The sequence below is a fragment of the Sander lucioperca genome, chromosome 13 (genome assembly GCF_008315115.2).
Source record: "Sander lucioperca isolate FBNREF2018 chromosome 13, SLUC_FBN_1.2, whole genome shotgun sequence".
In the NCBI taxonomy this organism is placed as follows: Eukaryota; Metazoa; Chordata; class Actinopteri; order Perciformes; family Percidae; genus Sander; species Sander lucioperca.
The window spans coordinates 11,196,495-11,215,674 of record NC_050185.1 but is presented as its reverse complement, the minus strand read 5'-3'; the positions used below and the strand labels follow the sequence as shown (position 1 = coordinate 11,215,674).

The 19,180-nt window shown below is 41.4% G+C and overlaps 1 protein-coding gene across 7 annotated transcripts; it reads right to left on the bottom strand.

Annotated features, from left to right (window-relative positions):
* Positions 1–728: 728 nt before the first annotated feature.
* taf1 (TAF1 RNA polymerase II, TATA box binding protein (TBP)-associated factor) lies at positions 729–18,740 on the bottom strand. 7 transcript variants are annotated; one of them, XM_031320120.2, is made up of 42 exons: positions 18,405–18,740; positions 17,588–17,702; positions 17,241–17,364; positions 17,039–17,155; positions 16,570–16,692; positions 16,049–16,290; positions 15,706–15,921; positions 15,355–15,597; positions 15,038–15,272; positions 14,774–14,881; positions 14,485–14,652; positions 14,034–14,161; positions 13,615–13,722; positions 13,218–13,391; positions 12,921–13,094; positions 12,566–12,670; positions 12,255–12,455; positions 12,031–12,172; positions 11,768–11,827; positions 11,414–11,544; positions 11,242–11,322; positions 11,005–11,154; positions 10,794–10,913; positions 10,326–10,501; positions 10,008–10,240; positions 9,671–9,878; positions 7,908–8,079; positions 7,500–7,711; positions 7,207–7,315; positions 7,017–7,115; positions 6,728–6,905; positions 6,369–6,436; positions 6,032–6,154; positions 5,838–5,930; positions 5,634–5,718; positions 5,432–5,499; positions 4,588–4,704; positions 4,118–4,225; positions 3,803–3,898; positions 2,947–3,166; positions 2,452–2,623; positions 729–1,637 (listed from the first exon to the last, which is right to left on the bottom strand). In XM_031320120.2, the coding sequence occupies exons 2-42, from the start codon at positions 17,699–17,701 to the stop codon at positions 1,415–1,417; spliced, it is 6,024 nt and encodes a 2,007-aa protein (XP_031175980.1). In that variant the 5' UTR covers position 17,702; positions 18,405–18,740; the 3' UTR covers positions 729–1,414. The 7 variants fall into 7 exon arrangements, with proteins under 7 accessions (XP_031175980.1, XP_031175981.1, XP_031175984.1 ...); XM_031320121.2 differs by having other exon boundaries at positions 7,914–8,079; XM_031320124.2 differs by lacking the exon at positions 4,118–4,225.
* Positions 18,741–19,180: the final 440 nt, after the last annotated feature.

Below are 19,180 nucleotides of genomic sequence, written 5' to 3'. Positions count from 1 at the left end.
GAAATGCAGCCATTAATTACATGTTTACTTACACCTGCACTTTACTTGTGAGGACATGTCAGAATGTCTGCCATAGTTTTCAACCACTGACCCGTCAATAAAATACTAATACCCAACCCAGTCATGTTTCAACATATAATCTTTCATTTGCTGAGATGCTGTGAGCCTTGTGGTTTGTTACCTCACCTGCGCACATACAAAGCATGTTACAACTAACCTTTATGTGTAAATAAACTTAGCTTGTTGTGCTTCTAAGGTGCACTCCCAGGTGAGGACTTCTTCACTGTAATAGATAGTAATAACTTCACAGACACAGTAAGTTAAACACACAATAGGCTTCAGCTGAAGGAGAACAACACTTCTTCTTACAGGCTCCGCAGCCTGCCCTATCCAAGTGAGTTCTGATCTCTCTTCCTCTTACCGCCCTTTTTATTGGGGTTCAAACACACACACATACATTATAGGCTACACCCATATGTTGAGGCTCGGGTCAAAAGGGCACGACATGTTCTTTAACCTACTTCAAACCAGTTTTATGATACTTCCCTGCTCGGACCCCCTGTTGCTACATCCTGTTGTTACATCCTGTAATAGATGAAGAGAAGAGATATGTGTGCATGCAATTAAGTGGGAGCAACATATAGGAACTGAAGTATATATAATAAAACTGAAGTATATAAGAATATTTGATGTATTATATTCCACACTTGTCACTAGTGGTGTGCGTCTTTTTTTGATTAAACATGTCAATATGGAAACTGAACTGCATGGACCTGAATACATCCCTAACTGGATCACCCAGATGAGCAATTTTGCATAAACCAGAGTTCCACCACTTTATTAAACTAAGCTCAATGAGGTTTAGCGATTGAATGATCAGAATACTAAATACAGAGTCTGTTCCTGTAATACATGACTTGTGTAAATTTCAACAGAGGAAGAGGAAAATGTTTTATGTTTAACTGCAGCTTAATGTCTGAGTAATATATGATTTAATGTTTTTTTTTTTTAAAGAAAGAGAAAGAGCTGTCTGTTAACCTTCAGTCTGTTTATTCTATTTTGAAATCAGGAAGTGGGATAGAAAAAGTAGAGTTGGTGAACTATTTGTTAGCGCAAGATATTGAGTTAAAACAGTACAAAACAACTGTACACACACTTTCATGTCAAGATACATGATATTCATTCAACATATAGAAGGCAAAATGAAATTTACAATGTACTGTGTGTCCCTTTACTGTAGGTACAACAGAGCTAACAGTGGAAGAGGAAGCTATAAACATTAACCATCATTTACAAAATAAGTATGTACAACAAGTTTTCCTGAGAAAATCTCAGTTTCTCCATTTTAAAACTGTGATTATAAACAATGTCTTCTTTATACTGCGGATAAAAAAAACAAAAAACTGACTACAGACTAGTTGTCAGAGTCCATGTCGCTGTCTCCCCCTATAGATCTGAATTCTTCGCTCTCCTCGTCTTCACTGAGCTGGACCTGGGAGAGCACAGCTGGGCCTCTCCTCCGTGCTTCATCTTCTTCATCTTCCTCCTCCTCTTCGCTGATGCCATAGTCTTCTCCGTTCCCCATGCTAGAGGGCTGCATGTGACTCCGGCTCTCTGTCTCCTCATAGCTGCCGTAACTGAGACAGAAGAGGCGTTTTAAATTATAATCCTTAGGATCTCTGAGAAATCAAACCCTGTTTTTAAAACTATTTATGGTTGGCATTTTTAAGCAATAGCCAATTTAATGCATTTACATTCTGTAATTGCCTCTCTATATATAATAGTTTTATTGTTAGCAGCGGAGTTCGCCATTCCCGTTTTGGATTCAAATTACCTACCTACACACGTGGGATTCATAGGAAACGATGATTGCAATCCAGCTTTACTGTTTGTATATTATCTCATTGATGTCTGCCTCACTGCTACTGCTCACTCTCTTAACGCTGTATCAAGTAACTGCTTATACAAACTCAACATTTCCTACTGATGCTGCTTCACATTAAAAGCATGGTGAAACATAGGTTGGCTTTTACAGACACAGGAAACACAATTCATTTGTTAATGTAGCTGCTCAAAGAGTGTTTGCCGTCATATTCAACTGCATTTTCTGATACCACCAGGACTGAAACCAAATTCCAGCTTGGTCAAGTCATGTGATGCAGGTATAGCTATAAATTACCTGAGATAAGAACTTTTTAAGACTTAGTTACAAAAGGAGGCCTCCACCAATATAAAGAAAAGGACCATCTACTCTAGAAGACGAGTATTATTGTTTGTAGTAGATGAAAAAATGAATCTAAATGCTTACTTTCCCAGAAGAAAAAATCCCAAAAGAGTAACTTAAAGAAGTTGCTTGTAATTTTTTTTTTTTTTATGTTTCAAAGATACATTTAAGCATCTGCATTTGGGAGTACTGTTATAGAGTATTTTTGACTCCCAGGCCAGTTGTACCTGACATTGCTGTCTTCCATGTGAGTCCCATCAGGCCCGTCCCCTTCATATGACATCATGCTCTCGTCTTGCTCCATGCCCATGCGGGCCGTCTCTTGAGCTCTCCGTGGAGGTGCAGGTCGCACATCCAACTCTCTATCAGAATCGCTACCACTCTCCGACAGGTGTATGGCTGGAGGGGACACGCAACGAATCAGGGCAAATGTCACACAACACAACAGGCTGCACATGATGTACAGAGAGGATAATTAATAATTGCTCACTGTCAGTTGATATCTATTCTGTTTATACAATTATCTATATTACATAGACAGAACATCAAATAAATACACTATGTTTTTGCCTTTAAATGAATATATGCAGCACAATAATGCTGTCATCTTATATTTTATATTAATGCATTCTTTTGAACATTTTGCTTATTTTCTGTTTATATTGCTTCAATTTTTAGTATAGATGTGACCTTTTTTCTGCTGGCACTGCAGGTGGACTTACAGGAGAAAGGGTTGTCGCCCTCCTCTTCGCTGGCATCGTCCTCTCCGTCAGACATGAGCAGATCCTGGTACAGCACGCTGGCTTGGGCTGGGCGGTTAGATAGTCCGTCCTCTTCCTCCTCCTCCTCCTCTTCCTCCTGGTCATGCATCCGTCTGCGAGGCGGCAGCAACATGTCCTCTTCATCATCTTCATCCTCAAGATCTCTGTCTGCGTCTTCTGCCTAAAAAGACAGGACAGAAAAATGTAATATAAATGAATAATTAGGAAGTAAGCAAGCTAAAGTGTAACTAAGTATACAAGTAAATGCAATTACAAATCAAGAACAATAAATAAGTAAAACATGGTTCAATTAAATAGTACAAGAGGTTTTTAAAGATTATTGTGTTGGGCTTTTATTGCCTTTTATGATAGCTTGAAAATAACAGGAAAGGGGAGAGAGAGAGAGAGAAGGGGATGACACGCAGCAAAGTTTGCCCCCATACAAGTGTGAACTTTTTGTCTGACACAAATACAAATTGATAAAAGTGTAGAAAGAAATATATTGTACAATTGTATTAAACATAAAAAATACAAAATTAATTTCATAACAAATTACCCAATTTCAACTTAACCAGGCCATCCAAATACAATTATGAAAATGGGAGAATTGTATGTATATACTTAAAGTGTATTAAATGAGAATATTAGGCCACAACAATGGCATGACCTGAAATTAAATGGATTCTGATATAGTTACTTGCATGAATATGTAAACATGCTCGGTGGCAAGTTGGTACATTTTCATTTGTGTATAAATGTGCAGCAGCGGGGGCCTCATATCAACTACATAACCTTTCAATAAATCTGTCTTTCTTACAGGAGCAGGGGTTTTGGGTTTGCCATCATCTTCCTCCTCAAAGCCTTCAATGTCCACATCTGACTCTTCCTCCCCGGGTCTTCTGCCGTGGCGACCCTGAGGGGCAGGTTGATAAAGGTCTGAGATCTCTTGCCAAAAGACGCAAAATAACTACACTCATTTTATGCTCTAATGTTATCTGTAATGTTCTGGTGTGAGGAACATTTTTAACAAGAGTAGGTATAACAAAAGCCTGTAATAAAGCTGGGTGCTCTGAGGATAGTTTGAGGAGAGGTGGCATGAGGTTGCTAGCCTTATTTCTGTCTCTCTCCATACCTGCCCCCCTCTCTTCTCTGGAGCAACTACTAGAGGTCCCTCAGAGAAAATGCTGCTGGTCTCTCTGGGCAGACTCCCTGAAGCCCCGCTGTCAAACAGATCAGTAGGCTGGCCAACACCACACACAGCAGCACACACAATGGGAGAGACAGGACACAACAGCAAGAGTGAAGGAGAAAAACAGGGTGGGAGAAAGGAGACACTACAGTGAAGAAACTAGATTGTAAAGATGAAAACGTGAAAGTCTGGAAAGGAGAGTTAGTGCAGAGAACGAGTGAAGAAATACAAGGGCTAGGAGAACTACAAGGAGTGGCAATGAGACTACTGCACCTAGAAAACATTGGACTACCTGAAGTGGATTGTTATTAACAGCTGGAGGCCTAACGTCAATTGTCAATGTGGCAAGATACACAGGAAACCACGGTTTACCAAGCTAGTAAATAAAAATGGGGCCCTGGCTGCTCTCCTACCTGCGGTGTGTATGGCCCAGGCGTCATTGGGTCCAGACTCTCCAAGTCAGCTGCATCTAGAGCTGCCTCTTTAGCAGTAGAGATGTCCTTCTCCAACTGGGTCAAGTGCTCATCGTACTGGGGGCATAGAAACAGGTAATTATAACAACACTGAATAATGTTTTTCCTGCTCATGAAAATACAAGTTGACATAGTCTGAATCAAATCTAAGCAATCTGGCCAATTCTGCAGCAATTTAATATGAGATGTACAGTATTAAATAATGTTCAAGTACAACCCTCCGTGTTGTATAATTCTACACCAAGCCAATATTGCGTATATTTTTTTCTAAAACTATTTTCTACAATAGTGTGTAAAAAAGGAGGGATAACTGTTCATCAGATGGAGAAGGTTTATTACCTCCAACTGCTTAGTGGTCATGTTTTTGGCTTGGTTTGTCTGCGTTTCAGCAGGATAGCAGAAAGAAATACTGGCCTATTTTCATGAAACTTGGTAGAAGGTGGTAGCATGGGCCAAGGAAGAACCCATTACAATTTGGCGCGGATCCAAATCACAAGGCAGATATGAGATAGGGAATTTGTGCTGCATTCATGTAGTGTCAGAATGACTGGAAAATTAGTTCCTGAGTGGGAAAATTCACGTGAACGCCCCCTCAAGTAGGAACTTTAACATTGCGAGGATGAAAAGAGCAAACTAGATAGATAGATAGATAGATACTTTATTCATCCTGAGGGAAATTTTAGGCATCCAGTAGCTTAGACAACCATAACACAACAAACACACATACACACATATATCTCACATACATAAAAATCACTCACAGAAATTTAAAGAGTCAACATACCTCTGCCAAGGTTTGCTTGCACACATTGACAATATCCAGGGCTGTCTTGGTGTAAGGACTGTCTGGGCCTGCGAAAGACACACAGAGAGCACAAACAACATCTTTACTTAACTGCAGAACTCTGCTCTAAGTTAGTCACGCAGTCTTTAAGAAAGTCCGACCTCAGAGGTCACCATAACAGGTAACACCTTAACACAATTACCATTGTACTTGATACTGTTGGCGTGAATGAGACTGACATCTGAAAGGAATGCATCTCGGTTCTGGTATTTGTGTTTGGAGATGTTCTGTTGAACCATGAAACACAAATACACAAAGAGGCACAGTTCATGTTACATGTATTTGTATTGCTGAAAAATATTAAATAAGTATATTTAGTTCAAGGTTGACACCTTGTATGACTCACCTTGCGGATGTTCTCCAGATCCATTGGGCTTACAATCACCTTATAATAGTCGGGCACAAACTTTTTGTTGACAGGATGGTGAAATGGCCATGACTATAGTGAAGGGAGGAGTTAAGGAATGAGATCATTAACATATTCTGCATGTGAACTGATCAGTGCTCTCAAATTGATTAAGGTAAGCAGGGATGACTCACATCGGGAACCACCATCATTTTCTGGGTCACAATGTTGTCTAGAATGAAGGAGAAGGCCACCTGATCATCATCATCCAGCAAGGGGTTGATGGCTTTCTCCAGCCTTACCAGCCTGTCCTCCTTCTGCACACGCGCACACACACACACACACACACACACACACACACACACACACACACACACACACACACACACACACACACACACACACACACACACACACACACACACACACACACACACACACACACACACACACACACACGTACGTCATGGTTAATGTAAAAATTGACAAAAGGGCAGGAAGCTGTGAAAAAACATCTAAATTAACACTCACCTCTCTCAGTTTAGCATCACACAGGTCCAGCATGGACTGCGCTACCTGTGTTATTGGATGTTTTGCCCCTGGTGGAACAAAAACAGAGAGCATGAGAGCTGTTTGATGCGAGTTTAAACTGAAAGTGTAACAGAAACCAGAGAAAGACTTGGGTCTGTTTTCAAGAGAGGTGGTTAAACATTTTTTAAGATTGTTTTTTGGGGCTTTTTCCCTTAATTTGTAGTGACAGTGGGGAATGACACGCAGCAAAGGGCCACCGGTCGGATTGAAACCCGGGCAGCTGCAAAGGACTCAGCCTACATGGGGTGCACGCTCTTACTGGGTGAGCTAGAGGTCGCCCCACGTTCTTATAACTTTACCATTGTAGGTGGCGCTGTTTTTGACGATAACCTCCACTGCTTCACGGAACTCCTCCCTGGATGGGTACAGTCGCTTACGTACATTCTCCCTTAGCGTCTGCAGGTCCATGGGCCGTGTGATGATCTTATAGTAGTCCTTCACAACCTTAGCATTCACTGGTGTGTGGAATGGATATGTCTACATAGAAGAAGCAGAAGAAGTGAAGATAAGACAGTAGAGCAGTAAAGGAGGTGACTGGAAACAAAGAAATGTTGTTGAGCTGGATGAGTGTATGCCGGCAGATCTTACATTGGGGTGATCCCGCATGTCATTGATGATGCTCTCTAGCACAGAAGACAAGGTCACCATGGGGTCCGTGCGTCTGCGGTGGATGGCCTTGTGTGGTTTCTGTGAATTCAAAACAAAAACAGTTTAAAAGATCAGCTAAAGGGACTCTAGGTTCAGAATGTGTAAGAACAAGCTGTAAAACACTGCTTACATTGAGGTAGTCACAGTGCACAGCGTTGCCTACGCGTCTCTTCTTCTTTGGTGGGAGCTGTTGCTTGGGGAACTTGAGCACTAAAGACTTTCTGCGCACTTCATCAGCACTGTAAGAGAAACAAATTGTTAGGACCTGCCGGGGTACAGGCCACAGACCATTCACTTATTAACATTTAGAAAATACCAAGCCAATTTATAACTGGATTTTGCAGCTCATGCTAACATTAACAGCGAGTACAGATTGAAATTCTTTTCAATAGTAATAGAGGAGAAACAAGGACAATCCATTACCTTTCAATGAGTTGTTTGCCCAACACAATTTTGGTGCCCTCCACCTTGATCAGTTCCTCATTGTCGTTGTGGATGACGGTCTTTTCCAGCTCCTCCTCTTGCTCCTCTGTCATGGCAACTGGGTTAGAAGGTGGGGCGTTGGTCTGATAGTACAGCGGGCAAAACTTGTTGGTCCTCATGTGTCCAATGGCTCCACATGCTCCGCACTTTAACTAGGGAAAAGAGGCAAATATTGAGGAACACGAAAAATAATCTACCAGTGCTATATGATAAGAATACTGAAAGAAAGAACAATACTACAAATTGACATAATATCTACACCAATGGAAAGCCAAAGGTTAGCATTTAGCTGGGTGCCAAAAAGCTGGAGAGGAAATGTATAGTAAAGTACTGAATCGGCAAGCTTACTTTTACCTTGAGGTCTGGTCTCTCTTTGACCTTCTTGACCTTCTTCTCTGGAGGTCCCTTGATCTTGTCTTTCTCTTGGTTTCTCTTCAGCCTCCTCAGCTGCTCCTGAATACGCCGTCGCTCCTTCCTCATCTCCTCTCTGTGCTGCTCATCGAAGAGGGCAAACTTTCGTCTGCAACCACAAAGATACACAGTCCTGGTTCAGTTGTGATAATGGCATGGGCCTAATTAAGTGGAATTTCTACAATTTAAGCTCTTATGATGTGTTCACACCAAACACGAAGCGAGCATTTCGCATGGTTCATACCACTCATACAGTATTCCTCTCCAGCGCATCTCTTCCTCAGTTTAACTCGTGCAAGTAACTCGAGGCAAAAAATGTCTTCACATTTGGTGTGCAGCATTAGGCTTTCCCCTTAATGAGCTTTACTAATCTCCACTTTGGAAAATACAGCAACATTAGGCATGACCTGCTGGTTAACTGATGGCATGATGTGATATAAATGCAAGACATAATGCATGATCTATGTTTTCAAATGTAGGGTGTGTGCAGCCGCATCAAAACTAACTATGAACTATAACATCATTATAGCAGTAAGCTATACAGATGTGAATAACATTAGCATGACATGGTGCTGTGGTTATTAAACAGTATTAGGGCTGCAACAACGAATCGATAAAATTCGATTATTAAAAAAGTTGGCAACGAATTTCATTATCGATTCGTTGTGTCGCGCGACACACCACTCAGTCGCGGAGATAAAAGCAATTGAGTTGAGTGCCGTGCGGAGCGGCGCGGAGCGAAAGATAAGAAAAAAGAGCAGAGCGGGGGTAGAGGAAATACGGAGAGAGACCGGAGAGACCCTTAACGTTGTTCTGAAACACATGGTGGAGGCAGAGAAATCAGTACGACCTAAGTCATCCAAGGTGTGGGAGCATTTCACACTAAATAAATCGAAAACGTGTTAATTGCAAGATAAGCAAAAGCGACACGGCATGGCACAGGCGCACCACGGTGATGATTTAGCACCTAAAACGTAAACATGTTGGAGTCCTTGATGAGGAGGAAGGGAGTTTAACAGCAGGGTAAAGTCACTACAGAATCCTAGACTACAGAAACCTTTTGTTCCGTTTTGAAGTGAGGAACGTAACGTCCCTCTTCTGGTGCTGGTGTGGTGTTTACTCGTTATTCAGCTTGACAAGCATGACAAGCTAGCGTTAGCTCGTTAATAACAGTAGTAAAGCAGGCAGGACTAAAGACACGTTTTTATTCACCGCATTTTTTGGCCCATTAATTTTTCAATCTATTGTCATGTATATATTGTGTGCTTTGTCCCATATCAGTTATTGTTGACAAATATGTTTGTGTGTGTTGTACTTTTTAATTTCATTTTAAAGTTCTTTTATAGCACTTGGTCATCTTAAGCTGTGTTTAAATGTGGTGTACAAATGAACTTAACTTGCACTTACCACAATGATGGTAATAATTTAATGAATAAGCTTCAAGTGAACGTGTGTGTGTGTGTTGTCTGTATCTACTCTTTGGGTTACTTACCTTTACACAACTATTAACTAAAACAACAAGTATGTATGTAAGTATGTATTGAGTTGATGTAAATTAATGCTTTTTTGTTTTTTTATCCGATTCATCGATTATTAAAATAATCGTTAGTTGCAGCCCTAAACAGTATGATTAATTACTCCCAAAGACCAATTACCCACTGTAAGATGAGAAAGCTCAAAGTTTGATTAGTGAGACTCACATGAATTCATCATCCTTGGTGGTTCGGATCCTGGTGTAGGCGTCAATGACAGAAGCCTTGCGAACTGTCTCGCAGCGAACGTATTCCTTGCCGTCCTCATCCTTGAAGGTGCGATAGATCTTGAGTCGCCGTCCTGTGGCCGAGGAGTTTAGGCTGGTGACGGAGGAAGTGTCATCATCCTTGTGGGAACTGGTGGATAAGGAGCTGGCTATAGAGTGAAGGGTAAAGTAAAGCTTACAGTTAGAGAGACAAACATGTTTCAACCTTAAACAACTAACACAGATATGTCCATAAAGCGCACAATAAAGATCACTGACTTTCAGAAACACAGACTCACACAAGCCTTTGCGCCGCTCCTTGCGTCCCTTGTGGTCACGGTCGCTCTCCTCGCCCATTAGCATCCTCTGCAGCTCCTTCCTCTCCTGCTCCTCCCTCTCGCGGGAAAGCTGGGAGCTGGTCTTCTTGTTCTGAAGCATGTTCTCAATGTTCTTCCCCATCTCCTCAAAGTCACTGTCCTCCGCCGAGCTGCTGTCTGTGTCTGTGGAGAGCACCTCTGTCGACTCTAACACTCTGTGGTGGGGGTGCAACAAGAAGACTCAAGGTGTGCTCAGACAGAATCCTGAATAACACACATAACCCTAAATAAGAGTCTCACTTGTTCTGCAGGTCAAAGATCCTCTGGCACTCTTCCTTGTAGCGCTCCTGGTGTTCCGCAACGGAGAAACGAGAGCCTCTGGCAAACTTGCTCATGGGTCCCTCACCTGAACGCGCCTGCTCTGTGGACATGGTTCTCACCACATCAATCACCTCCCAACGTGAGAGCTTCTTGATCTAACACACATACAAACACACAATCACTTTAACAAGCCTGAAAGATAAGGTAAAAAAAAAACACATCCTAAAAATAAAGCCACATGCCTTTCCTGCATTTGTCACCACCGTTTTTGCAGTTTTTCCAGTTAGAGTGAATCAAAGATGGAAGAACAGAAGTTATCCATTGCTGTGATAAACAAAATAGTTATTGTGGATATCAAACCTGGGTTCCACTATTTAGGGGGCGGCCCCTTTACCACCAGGCTGTCCTACATCAGATTCATGCGCTAGCATATCACCATGGTCTTACCTCTTCCTCTGGAACACCAAACTTGCGCAGCAGTTGCTTGGCATTCTTCAGTGAGAGTCTCCTCAGGTCAGCGTCTGTCCCTGTCACTGTCTTTTTGGCAGGCTGCGGCTCTTTGTCATCCTAAAAAAACCCGCACAGGATTAAAGTTTTCATCCTCTATCTACACCATGCAGAACATGGGGTGGCAGACTTTCGCTTAAGCCATTCAGACCTTCTGTTGAGTGGGCTTGTTGGGCACTTTGACGTAGGAGAAACCCTCTCCACAGCCTGTAGGATCAGCCACGCCTGTAACTTCCAACAGGCATTTCCCCTTCATGGCAGAAATGAAGGCTCTTGTTGTGTTCCAAGGGGCTGTCCGCACCTAAGACGTGGTACACAGGATCAGTATTGTGTAAATCTGAAAGCTATCTAATCTGAAATCACAAACTTTATTATGAGGCACGCATACCTCATCATCAATCTTCATTTGAAAGTCCTCTTCGTTCTCCTCCTCTGGAGCAAAGAAGGATTTCTCACCATATCCAGCATCCTAAAAAGGACAAAATAACTTGTAGTGAAGCCGTGCCACAAGACTAACTTGTGTTAACCATGTGAAGTTCTTTAGAGGCAGATACTGTTACCTTGAGTCTCTGCTCTGCCACCAGCATGCTATAGTAAGCACAGCACTGCTCTGGAGACACCATGGCCCTGATCTCCTCCTCTGTAGGCAATCGGAAGTCAGGCTTAAGCACCCACCAGTTAGAGTCCATCCCTGGCATGAGGAAAAGATACTGTTAGACATTTTCTCATATCTGCAACCTTGAACACAGAATGCAGTATTAAGAGCAAAATATCATGTCAGAGTTTCCATTAAAGATACATGTATGTTAGACTGTTAGACAAAAATGAAGCATTGTAGAAAACCATGACTTGCTGATGTAAATGCTAAGCATTTGTACCCTGTGCCCTTCCACTGTCCTTAGACTACATCTTACCTTCAGGGTAATATCCAAAGTAGGTGTTAAAAGCTCTTTCCCTGCTCCCTGCTTTCCTATCTGTCAATTCAAGGCACACACACTGTAGAGCTCATGCAAAGTATATCTTTATAAACCTCAACATTGACCTGATGTAACACAAATGTGTTAGGTTAGTCCAACATATGAAGAAGAAACTTTATTTGTCACATATGATAATGATAGCAAATGATAATGATCGCTAAATGGTGGGCGTACAGGGTTAACAAATGACCGTGGTCTACCTGTACGTTTGAAGTCAGCACAGAGTTTTAGTCGTTTTCTGATGCTGCTCTCCGAGTGTGAGGGAAAAGCTTTCTTTATATCCTCCATGCGGATTCTCCTGGGCCGATCCTTGCTCTTCCAGAACAAGCGGTAAATGAACACCTACCGAATACAGATGTCACAGTTAAGCATTTGCAACAGCAGCAGCTTAAGTTTCTAGGCAAGTTCAGGCAAATAAACATACCTGTAAGAAGTCTCTGATGTGAGTATTGGCTCGTTTGGAATTGGGCCCTGGAACCTCAAATAAGGGGCACTGCTGACCAACTACAACTATGTCTACAAGCTCTCTGATGTAGTAGCCATGTCGCGTTCGCAGAACCAAGAAATCCGTCTCTGGCATCTTGTGCAGGTAGATTGGAGCACGGAAAAGGTTGTTTTCAAATGCCTAAAAGAAAAAGAAATACCATCTCACCGTTTGCCATGTTAACAGACCAGCGATGCTTCATATAATTTACCTCATCTGAATGCTGATTATTTGACAGTGACGGTGCTGACCTGGAGCAGCTGTCCAGGATGAAGAGAACCCAGGAAAGGGGATGTGTGGCAGTACACAGTCTCTCCATATTTGCAGTCGGGTGCTCCAGGATCTTTTCCAGGTTTCTGAAGAAGAAAGTAACAATGCAAAAAAGTATTTTAACAACTCTATCCAACAAAGTGGAAAATATGGAGTCTGCAATTTTCATCAAGTTGAATGTGATTATCTGAAATGAACACCAGAATGAAATACAAAACAATTCTGCAAATTGAAATAAATATGACAATAACAATTGTACACCTATGTGTATGCAATTCTGCATGTCTTGGCTAACAAAATGCAAAGTCACGAGTGGAACACAAAGACTAGACTCGCCCTTTTGTAGTAGTTTTTGATCTTAGTGGCCAAGCCGACTTGCATGATGAGAGGGGGGTATTCTTCACTGTACTCGGCCAGGATCAGATCTCCATCTTTACCCGTCAAGTCCTGTGGGGTTCGCATGAAGAACATGTCTCCTCCTCCTGACGCCTGTCGCTCCTGCTCTCGCATCTATACAAAAAAAAATATTGACACATCCACTCAGTTAACCATTAATGTACAAAAATGGCAAAACACTACAAAGTTATCAGAATGTTTATAGAGTAATAGTGCTTGTTTTGAGCAGGGGTCCACCTTGGCCTTTTTCTTAATATGTTTGAGCAGTGGTTGGACAGGATGTGGACCGGGCTGAGCCAAAGATCCAAATGAGTACTTCTTCAGATTCGGTCGATGAAACTGGCGCAGCTTCATGGGCCCCATGTGAGTGGGGAAGAAGGGCTGCCTTAGCTCCAGTGCGGGGATGGAGTGCTGTTAAAGACACAAAATTGACTCCATAAAATTGTAAGACTTCTAAACTTCAGCTGTTTTCAGCCTATTTCACAGGTTATGGCTCTGTGTCAACTCTATGAATCGGCAGGATTCTGTCACCATATTTACAGTATAAATTACAATTCATGGAGATACAAAAAAGTATCTCCATGTTGACCATGTCCTGTCAGCTGTATCTTTCTTTTTGTGGGCTGCTGCTTACCTGAATGATGTTGCCACCAAAAGTCCCCCTCAGGCCCTGCTGTTTAGGATAGTAGAACTCATCATTGGAGAGGTTCCAGGGGTCCTTTTGTTCAGGCTGGGACATGTTCTGAGTTGAAAAAAACAAAACATATTTCCTACTGAAAGTAATGTCCTTCAAACCTTTCTATTTTTTTTTTATTATGAATTTATAGAATACCATTCTCAGTCCAAAACTCTTGTCATTTTCATTTCACCATATCGGCTCCTTCATTATGTAGCCTTGGCCATTCATTGAGCATCAGCCTTGATTATTAAACTTCATATTTGACCATCCTCTGTTTCAAATGATTCACATATCCACTGAAGAAGCAGAACTTGTAATCTGTCATTTCATATTATCAAACGTGATTCTTCGCCTGCCCTCAAAAGGCAGCATACCTGCTGTGGCTCATCTTTTATCACCCCAGTTTTCCCCAGCAGGATGCGGCTCTTTTTGATTGCTGTTTCCTTCTTATTCTCTTTTGATGGGGAGTGGGAAGTCATCTCCTCCTTTTCATTAGGGATTTCTTCAAAAGACATCAGTTTGTCAAAATAAGTAGACAGACAACATTGTATTTTTAGGCTCCAACCACCAAATAATGTAGATCCCAGGATTTACACTTTTACTTACAACCTAAAATGAGATGCTGTATTAAGATGATAAAACATAACACAGTCACATAAATTAATTCAGCTTTCAAAAACATGACCCCCTATAAGAACATTTACAAACTTCAGAAAGGTCATACTGTATATTTTACCTCAAATTCCAATGAAAGATGTCAATTTTGGATAAAAAGCAAAACAGACATAAAGATGTAGCCTAACAAGATGGGAATTCTGAATATACCTAGGATGATATTTTCATCATTGGGATCCAGTGTAAGAACAGGTGGCATGAGCATGTGTTCCATCTCCTGGTCATCCCAGATTATGTTATCTTCCCAGCGTCCATACACTAACTCCTCACTGTCAATGGGGAAAATGGAGAACCAGGGAGAGTCTTCTTCCTGAAAGGCTGTGGGGGAACCAAAACAAATGCAGACAATGCAGAAAATGAGAGGTTAGGCTAAGATAAAAAAAAAAAAAAGGTCAGGTGAATCTATTATTTGTATTGTGACCTAAACTCTCAAACTTACATTGATTTTCATGGCTGTTTTTTTCACGCTTAGAGCCAGAGATTGAAGAAACTTTGGGCATGGGGGGGGGCGTAGGTGGCACCAACTGGGAATTACTTCTTGTTAGACCTGTAAGATTAAATAGATTATTATATTTCTTTTACAAACATGAAATATTACAGCCTCTACAGAGGCCTACAGACAGATTTAACTGGAGCAGAAAAACAAAACAACAAGTTATTAGTTAGAGTTATTTTAGTATTTTTTTTCTCCCAGGTGTCTTACCCTGTTGGGCGTTATAAGCGTTGGCATTGCGGGTCATGCTAGAGGGCAGCCATCCTGCCAGGCTGGCTCGCTGAGTCTTTGTGCCCTTGTGTTTTATGTCCTCCCCATTCCAGATGATATCGTCCTCCCATTTCAGTTGAGTGACCATCAGGAAGAGCTCATTCTCAAGGGCTGATAACTCCTTATCTTCATCATCATCATTATTATCATCGTCGTCAGCCTCCCGCCTCAGAAACTAGAGATATATTATACATAATATCAGTAACACAATCAGTATATTTTTCATGGTATGGCTACAGATATCCACGCCGGCATACCTCACGTGGAGTCTCTGTTATTTCTTTCGCCGTGTCCTGCTGCTGAGGCTCACTGCTCTGGTGTTCTTTTAGCTTTAAGCCGTAGTTGAAGTTGCTTCCATCCTCAGAGACGCCTAGCATGTCGTACCAGAGCTGGGCTGGACCATATCTCCATTCTGCTACTTTAGGTCGAGACTCTGCCTCCTTGTCCCCATCACCACAAGTTTGTGAGAATTTAGATTCTACTGGGGCCATCATGGTTATCTGGAATGCACAGAAAAAACATGTAAAGTGCCGGATACAATGACTTTACTAAGACTACTACCAGCTGACATTAGAGCCTACAATAGCATATAACACTGGAAAAATGACCTCATCATCAGAGAGACACTGCTCTGGGGGTGGAGGGGGTGCGTACTCATAAAGCCATCCAGACTTCTTCTCCTGGCTTTGCCCTGTGGGCTCTCCTTCTGGAGGAGGTGTCCCAGGCTGAGGGTCTCTGTGCTTCCGCTTCTTCTTCCTGCGGGCACTCCTCCAAACGGATGGCATGTTCTTTCCAGGACCAAACAGTCGTAAGAACCTAAGCACCTGGTAGTACATCCGAGAGACAGTGGGTGTCAGTGCACTCATAATTATAAAATGATGATGATAAAATAATCCTTCAGCATGTAATGATTAATCTTAGTTCAGGACAGTGCCTGTAAAGATGCTTTACCCTTCCAGGCCTAAACTCTGGGAAGAGCTGTGTGACACCTGGCAGCGCTTTGGCAGCATCTTTCTGCATGATGCCAGCAAGAGGGAGGTTGAGACTATCTGGGGGGCCTCCAGCCCCCAAACCCTGGCAGGGACGGTCAGTTTCTGACTCAGAGTCTGAGGAGCTGCTGAAGTCAACCTTATCAGCCGTAGAGGATGGCGCGATGATGGAGGGCAGGATGATGCCATCCCCCTCTTCCCCAACTGTGAGGAGAGACAGTGACAGATCACAGCAGCAGCGGAGACAATAAAACTTCATCTTCAGATATTTGTGATCTAAAATACTTGAACCTAACCTGAATTTCTGAGTTTACTATATGATAAGTGTAGCATATGTTCTTCAAAGGCAATCTAAATGACCGTAGGCTCCACCCTGATGAACTACCCTTAGCAAATTCACTTCCTTACAGACTCCTGAGTTGCAGCTTAAACCTCTGTGGAAGAGGGCAAGCCAAACACAACCATAAGTAAACACGTCCTTACCATTTGTGCTCGGAGAGGAGGGTTCCTCTTTCTTAGCAGCTGTAGGAAGACTTGGTGGTGGTGGAGGAGGCATAAGCTTAGAATCAATATCCTCGCAGTCAGCATCATAGTCATCCTCGTCATCTGAGAATAAGGAATTTGAAAATGTGGGAAAATGGTTACATTAAAATAAAGATAAAAGGAAACAGTCCAACAACACTTTGGATTCCTTGGTAAGGACGACTGAGTATTGTTGTAAAAATGAATAAGGTGTTGTTTTGACTCTGCAAAATGTTGTACATTTTGTAAAATCAATAACTTTTTATTATTATAGAAACATTTTATCTATGAAGATAAGATCAGATATACATCTTAAGAAAAAAAAATTCAAAAGCAAACATATAAGCAAAAATAAAGTTTGATGAGTAATTTTTAAATGAATCTAACAATCAAACTCAAATACGACTGTAAGGAGCTGTAAGTTGATCACCTGTTTTCCTGCTGGGCTGCAAAGATCCCATGGCCTGACGGTACTTTTTTGTCTCATCCTCAGCAACCTCACTAATGTCAGAATAATCAACTGCATCGTCCGTGCTTTTCACCCAACCTGGATAAGGAGAAATATTGAATATGTCATTCCATCCTGTTCATGACTAAATTATTGCAAAGTTACTTTTTGAAGTTATACTAACCTTCTGCATCCACACTACCAGAGTCTCTGCTTTCATCTTGATCACCCTCCTCATTGGCAGTGATTTCTGTAATGAGTGAGCCCAGACCCAGACTACCCAAACCAGCCAAATGCTTTTTGGACTCCTGGGTAAAAAGAATCAGCAGAAACAGAACAGAAAGTTGCAATAAGCATGGAAAATACAATATAACCTTGTTCTAACAGTTAATTGTAAAAAAAACAAAAAAACTGTATTATATATCATTTTCATCATGTTTTTAATAATCATTGTTTAAATGCTATGCTTGAAGAAACTAATTAAAATTACTCTTAAACTTTGGTGTAGAAAATAATCTTTAAAACACCCACATTGTCCAGAACACTGTCATCCTCTAGCTGTCCATCTTCATTGATGTTTCCGAAGAGGAATCCAGTAAGAGAGAAAGGGCGATCTTGATCCTCGTCACTGTCTGAGTCCGACATACTAAATGGAGAACATTTACAGTGACTTGCAAAATTAGTTAGGGACATCACTATGATCCTAGAATGGTCCTGAGTTATGTGTTCATACTGAATTTAAGTTGATCAAGGACTACATGTCATAAATTATTTTTTAGGCTGCCTGTTATCTGACTTGGCTGACTAAACTCACCAAATCAAGGTTAATCTACTTGGCAACCTTAGTTTACAATACTAATTCATGCATTTTTATTTTGTTAATGTTTTAAGAAAACATCACAGAATCGTCACCCTAAGGAAGGTCATTCAAATATTTCACAGTAACGTACCTTACATTTAATAAAAGACATGCATATCTGACAGAGTGATGTATTTGTAAGCACATGTAACGTTACAGTATGCCTTCAATATGTGCAATTGGTGTGTTGTGATGTTTTACATGCAAATGCCCATTTGTTTTCTTTTTTGTGGTTGTGACCAATCATGCACTTCTTTTAAAGCTGTTGGGAGAATGCTGTTCTTAATACAATAAAAAAAGGCACAATAAACTGCTTTACTGCCAATTTTGAGCTGAAGGTTTCTAACAGACAAACCTAGCTAGTTTTATCTGTAAAGTTACTGCAATTAAGAAACGTTACACCTTAAGCTAGTTGCGTTAGTTAACTTTAGCTTTCTCGCTAGGAATTTGATAGAAACTAAAAATCGTAAATGTTATAGATGCACTTACCTTTCGTGACCTAACTTCAGATTTGGTACGCTTTGGCCAGCTTGCTGTATCTGCTGAATGCTAGCACCTAAACTGCTACAGCTCAATTCACCCAGGAAAAGTAACGTTAACGTTAGCTGAGTTAGCTAATGTTCACTAGACAAAATAACTCGTTAACTCAAAGATACTTTCTACATGTGCCTGTATCAGCATTGTGAGGCCAACAGAAAAAATACATAAAAATGCATTTTATGCAGTCTTTACATAGCCAGGTTCGGTACAAACTTGTTTTGTTTTTATTTGTAAACCAGGCACTGCAGCATACTGCAGCCTGCAGGCAACCCCCGTCAGCTAGCTAAGCTAACGTTAGCGGAAAGTCGAAGGACCAAGTGACCCGGATGGACAGGGTGATGCGTTTAGGCACTCCCTGTAACGTGGGAAACTGTTGTGTTTATCACAAAGGATCTTCAACATCCAGAAAGTATTATTTAGCAGTCTGTAAGTATGCATAACAGAGCGCGGCTGCCTTACTAAGGGAATATTACATTGTGCTTTATCAAATTATAGTGGACTTCTGCTACTAATATCCCTTAAAATATTGAAAGTTCTTTCTCCCTACTATCAGTAACGTTAAGACTGTTGGATAAAATGTTGTTTTGTAGCTAGCAAACGTTTATGTTCAATGTCCAATGCGTTATTAACTTACATGCATTGTTTATATGACTAGACACATTATGTTGTTTGCAAGGGCCGAGTGCTTTTATTATGAAGCCTGTAGAGTGCCAGCGTTTGAGGCA

Excerpts from the sequence above, each read along its gene's own strand:
- taf1 (XM_031320120.2), bottom strand. The coding sequence starts at position 17,701 with ATGTCGGACTCAGACAGTGACGAGGATCAAGATCGCCCTTTCTCTCTT. Across the intron at positions 8,080-9,670 it reads ACCAAGGATGATGAATTCAT|ACGAAAGTTTGCCCTCTTCG; the intron begins GTGAGTCTCACT and ends TTGTGGTTGCAG. Across the intron at positions 7,712-7,907 it reads GACCAGACCTCAAGGTAAAA|TTAAAGTGCGGAGCATGTGG; the intron begins GTAAGCTTGCCG and ends TCTTTTCCCTAG.